The sequence below is a fragment of the Phalacrocorax aristotelis genome, chromosome 8 (genome assembly GCF_949628215.1).
Source record: "Phalacrocorax aristotelis chromosome 8, bGulAri2.1, whole genome shotgun sequence".
NCBI classification, from domain to species: domain Eukaryota; kingdom Metazoa; phylum Chordata; class Aves; order Suliformes; family Phalacrocoracidae; genus Phalacrocorax; species Phalacrocorax aristotelis.
The window spans coordinates 23,522,593-23,530,925 of NC_134283.1; the positions used below are offsets into that span (position 1 = coordinate 23,522,593).

At 52.9% G+C, this 8,333-nt stretch overlaps 1 protein-coding gene and 2 non-coding genes across 3 annotated transcripts; 2 read left to right on the plus strand and 1 right to left on the minus strand.

Annotated features, from left to right (window-relative positions):
• The first annotated feature begins 5 nt into the window (after nt 1-5).
• TRNAL-CAG (transfer RNA leucine (anticodon CAG)) lies at nt 6-88 on the plus strand. The gene has a single exon. It is a non-coding gene; the product is annotated as a tRNA-Leu (tRNA).
• A 150-nt stretch (nt 89-238) lies between these two features.
• On the minus strand, nt 239-321 carry TRNAL-CAG (transfer RNA leucine (anticodon CAG)). Its single transcript has one exon. It is a non-coding gene; the product is annotated as a tRNA-Leu (tRNA).
• A 784-nt stretch (nt 322-1,105) lies between these two features.
• On the plus strand, nt 1,106-4,990 carry PLLP (plasmolipin). The gene is made up of 4 exons (XM_075101938.1): nt 1,106-1,454; nt 3,524-3,697; nt 4,128-4,247; nt 4,332-4,990. The coding sequence occupies exons 1-4, from the start codon at nt 1,254-1,256 to the stop codon at nt 4,443-4,445; spliced, it is 609 nt and encodes a 202-aa protein (XP_074958039.1). The 5' UTR covers nt 1,106-1,253; the 3' UTR covers nt 4,446-4,990.
• The last annotated feature ends 3,343 nt before the right edge of the window (nt 4,991-8,333 follow it).

Genomic DNA, 8,333 nt, shown 5'->3' on the forward strand with positions numbered 1-8,333 from the left:
GCGTTGTCAGGATGGCCGAGCGGTCTAAGGCGCTGCGTTCAGGTCGCAGTCTCCCCTGGAGGCGTGGGTTCGAATCCCACTTCTGACAAGTAGTTCCTTTTTTGCGGCACGGTCGCCTTTTGCTTTAATCAAAATAGATTAATTAATTGGATCTAATTGTGGCTTTTTTTTTTTTTTTTTAAATCGGCCCGCGGCCCCGCCAAGCAAAAAGCGGTGGCCCGGAGGAGCAAAAGGGAACTGTCAGAAGTGGGATTCGAACCCACGCCTCCAGGGGAGACTGCGACCTGAACGCAGCGCCTTAGACCGCTCGGCCATCCTGACCCGCTCCGCAGCCACCTGCCGCCGCCTCCGCCAGGTCGGTCGCGATTGTCGCGGCGACCGGTGAGAGGTGTCCGGGGGAAGTGGGGATCACCCCCCCGTTTCCAAAGGGCGGCCGGGAAGCTACGGGCCGGTCAGCCTCGTCCTCGCCCCTGGGAAGGTGGTGAGACCCCGCCGGAACCGTCCCCAGGCAGGTGCAGGTCTTCAGGAGCAGCCAGCGTGGCTTCTCCCGGGGAAGGAAACCAGCTTGGTAAACTTCTATGATGAAATTATGGCTCTGGCAGACGCGGGGAGAGCAGCTGATGTCGTCTACCTGGACTTCAGTTTTGCCTTTGACACCATCTCCCATAAGATCCTCCTAGACAAGCTGTTGCTGTCCAGGCACAAAGTCTAGTTGGAGGCCAGTAACCAGCGGTGTGACCCCAGGGGTCAGTACTGGGTCCAGTCCTGTTTAACACCTTCATTAATGATCTGGCTGATGGGGCAGGGCGCATCCTCAGCAGGTTTGCAGGTGACACCAAACTGGGAGGAGTGGCTGATACTCCAGAGGGTCGTGCTGCCATCCAGAGGGACCGGGGCAGGCTGGAGAAATGGGCTGGCAGGAACCTCGTGAAGCTCTCCTGAACGAGGAGACGTGCAAAGCCCTACGCCTGGGGAGGAACAGCCCCCGCACCGGGCCACACTGGGGACCCCAAAAAGGTTCTTAGGGTGCTGGTGGACTTGTGGCGTCCTGGGCTGCCTCGGGCAGAGCATAGGCAGGAGTTGGAAGGGGGGGTGTCCTGCCACTGGTGGGGCCGCCCCTGGAGCGCTGGTGGTGCTGGGCTCCCCAGTACAACGCAGACTGGGACGTACTGGGGAGCCCGGCGCGGGTCGGGGCGGGAGGGACAGCAGCGTCCCCTCGGGAGGCTCAGCCCACCCCATCCCGGTGCGTGGGAATGGGGAGGACCCACTCGCGGCGCCCGTGGGAGGGGCGAGAGTCGTCCCGGGGCCGTGTCGTTGCCGGTGCCCGCGGCATGGCGGGGCTGCCCGGCTTCGCACGGACCCGGAGCGGTCCCCCGGGCGCCCCCGCCGCCCTGCCCGCCCTGGACGGCACCTTCCTCCTCTCGCCGCTCGGGGGGCTGATGGGTGCCCAGGCCGTGAGTACCGGGGAGGGGGCACCGGGGGGGCTTGGCTGCGGGAGCGCCCGTCCCAGCGCATCACCCGCTTCGACTCCTTCTCTTCATTGCCCTGGCTGGGAACAGGCAGGTTTCCCTTGGGCTGCCATCCCCACCCTTCCACCCTAACTCATCTCTAACCCTGAGATTGTGCAGCCCCCCTTGCTCCTCCTTCCCTCTCTAAACCCAGAGGAAAATTTGGCTGCTTGTCCTCACACCCTTTGCCGGTTGTAACTCGGCTCGACGGCTCCCGGCAGCTCCCAGCGCCAGGCATGGGCCCACCCACACGGGCATCCCTCTCCTGGTACCTCGGGCGCAACGTTGTGCGTGTAGGGATGGGCATTCGGCTGCGTGCGGGGCCACATGTGACCTGCTCCGGTGTTTGCCCACGGTGCTGCCCCACTGCAGCCGGGAGCCCATGCCCACTCCCTCAGGGCTGCGTTGTGGGGGGTGCTGCGAACCACCTGGTGTAGACCTGGCTCCCTGCTCCGGATTTCGACCCCTGGGCATGGCTGAGCTGGTTGTGACACGGGAACAACTGGTTGGGGAAGGATGCTGCCAGGGGGTGTCTTGCAGGAGCATCAGGAAGGAAAGATGGAGCCAAGATCAGGAGAAGAGACCCTTCCACCCTCTGCCTGGTCCCACCTCTCCAGCCCCTCAGTGCCCTGCTTGGGCTGTACCCTTTCCTTTGGCAGCAGTGTTGAACACTGGCTCAGCTCCCTTCCACTGGGACCTTGCTGCTCCCCACAACCTCTCTCCTAAGGGCTCCTGCTTTTGTCCCCCCATGCCACCTCCCACTCCCAGAGCACACCAGGCATTTTCCTTTACATGTTTCTCCCCAGTGCATATTTTGTGATCACGAGTGTTAGAAATGGATGTGACAGACAAGGAGGCATTGTGAGGGCAGCTGAGCACCAGGGCGGTGTACTCCGCCAGGACAAAGGCCGTTGTGTTTCCTCTGTGACAATAAGCAATGAGGGCTTACGCAGGGGCAGAGCAGCTTTCCAAAGAGCCCTTCTCCTCCCCACCAGCAGGAGATGACTCCATGGCTCCCCTGACAAAGCAGACGTAAGCACAGGAGCCAGGTGGTGCTGGCAGCTTCACTGGCTCTGCCCAAAGGGATCCCAGCCCCAGCTGGGGAACAGAAGATGCCATGGCTGTGGGGCTGTGCCATGGGGATCTCCCCGGGATGTTCATGCTGGGAAATGCAGAGAGTGAAGGGCTGGAGCCTTCTTGTTTCCCTGGAAACAGGTTTGAGGCTCCCTGCTTTGCTCTGGTCCAGCCAGATACTGGAGGAGGTGGCTGCTCCCTGGCCGCATCGCTGGGGGTGAAGAGGGGCAGCAGCCAAAGATCAGGGGTGGACACAGCACAAGGAAGAGAAATTAAAAAAAAAAAAAATAAATGAAATGCCACCCTGGGCTGGAGCCAAGGGCAGAGACCTGCTCCCTGCCACTGCCTCTGCCCTGCAGGCTCTGCGAGGGGAGAAAATGGCTTTGCTTATTTCTCCTTGAGCAGACCCAGAACAGACTCACCTACCTTTGTTTTTTTTGTGGATCACTCTGAATGCACCTGATGCTGTGGTTGCTATGTAGTTAAACCTGCTTAACCGTGAAAGGTGAGCCCTAGGAGCTCTACACACAGGAGGTATAAACCAGACCAGGCCAAACAGTGGAGAGAAGCCAAGAAGCCTGCTGCTTTTTTTTTTTTTTTTTAATTTTTTTTTCCTGGAGGAGGTCAAGGCTGAGCTGGGGCCCCAAAAGCCCCCATGTCCAGCTGTCACCCGGCCCATGAGATGTCCCTAACACTAAGCCAGCACCTAGAGGGATATCCCTGGGGTCTTCTTGGTTGAGAAGGGGCCTTTGGTGGTGAGAATGCCCAGGTTTCACCGTCCCACCGTGCCGGACATCCCTGTACCGGCTCCTGGGGCAGTAGTGCTGGGGATGAGCCCATCCCTGAGCAACAAGGGGCTGGTGAGCCTGGTTCATGGGTGATGCTCTGCTTTCCACCTGCAGGAACCACCACCTGAACACATTCCCTATTTCATCCCACAGGTGCTCGGCTTGCTGGTGTGGGCTCTCATCGCTGACACAACATACCACCTCCATGCAGCATATGGCTGGGTGATGTTCGTGTCCATCTTCTTCTGGATACTAACGGTCCTTTTCTTCATGACTTACCTCCTCCAGCTTCAGCTGAAGTTCTATGTGATCCCCTGGCCCCTCATGGTACGTACCCGAGAGAGAGCGAGGGGGAGTCCCAGGTGGGGACATACTCTGGAGATGTTCGGAGAAGATCAGGGCTTCAGGCTTTCCTGGGCTGATGGAACAAAGTTCCCTGCACTATGCACAATGACATTGTTTCATCCTGCCCCTCAATTGCTTAGAAAATTTTCACAACAGGGATCCCTGTATGAATCCAGAAAGTTACAGCCATCACATCAGTGCTGCAGTCATGGCATCACCACAAACCTCTAAGCACAACCTGGGTGCATTTAATGAGATGTTAACTGGAGGGTTATTCTCAGCATGAGGGGCTGGACCCTCTTCCTCTGGTTGTTCTGGGGAAGAAGGAAGAACATGAAACTGAGCATTTTGCTCATCCCAGCATGCATGAGTCTGAGCCCAGACCTCATGGCCCACTCTTTGCCTTCCCTAGCTGACCATCTTCAATGCTGTGGCAACGATCCTGTACATCACTGCCTTTGTAACATGTGCGGCCGCTGTCCAGCCTACGTCTTGGCGGCAGTGGGATTACAACCGGAGAGCTGCAGCATCCGTAAGTAGTGGTGGGAGGGCGAGGGCCTGGGGCTGGGGAGGCGGCGGCCTCCATGCTTAGGTGTAGGGTGTGCTCCTCTTCCAGTTCTTTGCTTGCCTCGTGATGATCGCCTATGGGGCGAGCACCTTCTTCAGCTTCCGTGCCTGGAAAGGACTTGGCAGCAATGCAGCCACCAGCCAAGTGACTGACCACGTGTAAGGAGCAGACATCAAAGCCCAGCCCTGGGGCACCCTGGGTCAGCTTATGTCGGGCTCAGTGGCTCAGAGCCTCACGTGCCACCAGGTCTTCTCCTTGGACCAGCCTCGGCTGGCAGGGATGGTCAGTGCCAGGTCATGTGGACGCTGCCCTGTGGTCTCTGATGATGCTTCCAGACGATGTGCCCACAGCACAAACCCACCAGTGCTGTTACCCACAGCCTCACTGTGAGGACGTGGACTCACTGGGGGCTGAAGCTTCTGCTTGTCCTTGGGGTTAATCCAGATCCTCGCTGGAGCAGCTCCGCTGAGGGGCCTCAGCCAACTCGGCACACTTCAGCACTAAAATTCACTAAACCAAGCCCAGGCTCCTGCCTCTGGTCACTCACAGCTACAGTGTAAGTAATTGCAATTAACATGATACGTAAACAGGGGCAGAGCTGGAAGATGAAGGCTAAGCAAGGGAAGCAGCCCAAACTGTTCTGGTATTGATTTCTAACAATTTGAAGCACAAATTTTATGCTTTAAATAAAAATCTTCCTAAATCCAGCAGTGGAGTCTGTTGAGAAAAGTTTGTCTTGCCAGAAGGTACACCTACAGCATGGCATGGAGTGGACAGCAGAGGTGTCACTGCCCCTTCCCACTGCATATGGGTGTTGACACCCTCCTTGTACAAGCTGATAAAAACAGATGAAATGGGTTCAGTTTGTTTCCGGGTATTTCTACACATAAAAGCTGGCACACAGTGAGCTATGCTGCAAAACTTACTGCATGCTCTGCACGGGAAAGGGCAAACAACTTGTGTACACAGGGTTGGGAAATTTAACTGCATTAATGGAAGGTGTGAACTGAAAAGGACTGGACAAACTGCGTTAGCCCCTGGCAGATTCGCCTTTCTTTGGTTTTCAGTGAGCTAAATGAAGGGTCAAGTTTCCACAGCTATGGAAGTGTATATATGAATCAGTAAGAAAATCAGCCTCTTCATGCATTGTTACGACGATGTTAAAATTCCTAAAGTATGAAGTCAGGCTTGCACACAGATAGTCCGTTATATAGACAAATCTAATCTCTTCAAAAAACCCCTCTGCCTGATGGAAAATGCATCAAACCAGGGACAAGTGACAGCATGACAGCAGTGCCGCAGAGGGATAAGTTCTTCTGGGAGCAGCAGCCCACATAAAACACACAGATAGAAGAGAGCAACCCAGGGGCAGAAAGGTATTGCAGGGAAGACTGAGATACAATTCCCCATCAAAATAAGAATTCATCTCCAACCATGCCTTGTAGCCGCTGAAATTACAGGAGACCTTGCTTAAAATACAACAGAATTCCCATCAGAAAATAACGGCCTGAGGTACGCACTTATGCTGCCATTAGTTTAAGTAATTAGTTGAAACAATTGCAAGAGGAAAAGAATGAAAACTTTTTCAGTTAAAAAAAATGTCAGGGATATTTTTAGTTTTAGCCGTGAATAATTATTTTTGCTCAACAATTAAAATATGTCAACAGGATTCTTCAAAAATTTGGTAAAGTCTGTTCCTGACATTAAAAAGTCAATATTATATAAACAGATGAGAAGTTAGTTGAAGAATTCCAGTCTGTACACTGTCAGTAGAAAACCAACTAGATTTTAAGTCTTAAATTTCTTTGGGGTGAACCTCGGGGTTCATGTGACAGGGGAGCTGCCTCTTGTTTGTATTAAAACCACAACTGTTTTAATAATTTTTTTTCTGGGAATAAAGACCTTGGAGCATCACGTCTGCTACCTAACTGCCAAGCATGCCTGAGCACCCACTTCTGCGCTCACAGGAAAAGCTGCACCATAAAGTGCAGGTGGTAGGCAGACTCTAAACACCCATGAACCCTGGTAGGATGACCTGGGCTGACGGAGCTCAACCAACTTTGCTGCTGTCAGAAGGATCAGGAACATGCATTTGAAACCATGGTATTGCAACTTAGCATTTTTAGGGATGTACTCATGTTGCCGGTTACTGTTGCTGAAAAGACAATTAAAATGAGCTTGTGTGGTGTTCACCAGAACAGAAAGCCTACAAAACTGCTTCTGATCAAAACACACCCAGGATTTCTACACCCCTTAAAAAAACCAAAAAACCCAAACAAACAAACCAAAAAAACCCAACCTGAAAGAGCTTTCTTGCAATTTTTAATTTCGCTTCAGCTTCTGGCTTTTATCGTTCAAATCTGACAAGTGTAAATTTATTGAAGGAGATTAAAAAATCCTGAAAGAATAGTTTGGTGTATTGGTTCCCCCCCCCGCCCCCTCGCAAAAGCAGCATGTGGGCGTAGGGGTGTGTGTGTGTGGGGGGGTACCTCGGTGTGTCCACTTATGAGGGAGACTTCAACATACTAGAATAATTCCAGACCAAAAACTGCAGAGCCATGAGCACAATTGTAATAGAAACTTCATGAGATTAATTACTGCAGCACTCATAAACTTGGTAACTTGGTATAGGCAGAGTCAAAATACTAGGACGCTAAACACTTAGCATTGCTAGCCAGCCTTTAAGAAGCTGTTATGGTCTGGCCACAACCCTGGTTAATGTAATCGTATTTTTGTGGTGTAAGCATGGCTTATTTTCGCCTGCACGGCTAGGAGTCTTGACTGGTATTCAAGAACCATTTCAGATGAAGAACAAAATCCTAGTACTGTTGAAATCACTGTCATATGCCAGTAGGACCAGGCTTTAATCTCCTCTGTTCTTGTACAATATTTCTTGTCCACAAATAAAAACTTGTAATGGCCTGGCCATAATTTTACTGTCTAGGCCAGGTTCTTCTTAGGTGACGGCCACTGATCAGCCCCTTCACTGTTGCTGAGAGGCATCTCCCCTGCTGCATCAACCTGCCGGGGAACAGAGCGGAGGCTTCTGCTCCCCATCTTGTGTTTCCGTCTACTCTTAGGCTTTTAAAGACATACTCAGGTTCGCCAAGCACGGCATTAAGTGGCACATTAATGCATCCGAACAGCATAAAAACAGAGGGTCCCTGTAGTTCCAAACACAATTTAATTCCAACTGCCAAGAGATGCGCCCAGGGTTTTGTGACAGGCTTATGCAGCCACATCTCCACCAGTAGGCCACATCTCCACCAGTAGGCCACTCAGCTATTTTTCAACAGATGCCGAAAAATGCATTGCTGCACTAGTGTTGCTAACAGTTTAATAGAAAACCCACACCTTTTAATCAGCATGCTATCAGCTATCAGCACCATAAATGACACAGCAGTAACATAGGGGTTGGACAAGATAATCTCTAGAGGTCCTTTCCAACTCCTACCATTCTGTGATTCTGTTTGAGAGGTCAGTGAGGTGGATTGAGAACTGGCTGAACAGCAGAACTCAGAGGGTCGTGATCAATGGGGCAGAGTCTGGTTGGAGGCCCATAACTAGTGGTGTTCCCCAGGGGTCTGTGCTGGGTCCAGTCCTGTTCAACATAGTCATCAATGACCAGGATGATGGGATAGAGCGTAACCTCAGCAAGTTCACTGATGATACCAAGCTGGGAGGAGTGGCTGATACACCAGAAGGCTGTGCTGCCATCCAGTGAGACCTAGAGAGCTGCACCGAGGGGAACCTTGTGAAATTCAATGAGAGCAAGTGCAAGGCCCTGTACCTGGGGCAGAACAACCCCATGCACCGGTACAGGCTGGGGGTGACCTGCTGGAACGCAGCTCTGTTGAGAAGGAGCTGGGAGTGCTGGTGGACAGCAGGTTGGCCACGAGCCAGCAATGTGCCCTTGTGGCCAAGAAGGCCAATGGTATCCCAGCCTGCATTACAAGGAATGTGGCCAGCAGTACAAGGGAACTTATCCTCCCGCTCTGCTCCGCCCTAGTAAGACATATATGGAGTAATGTGTCCAGTTTTGGGCCCCCC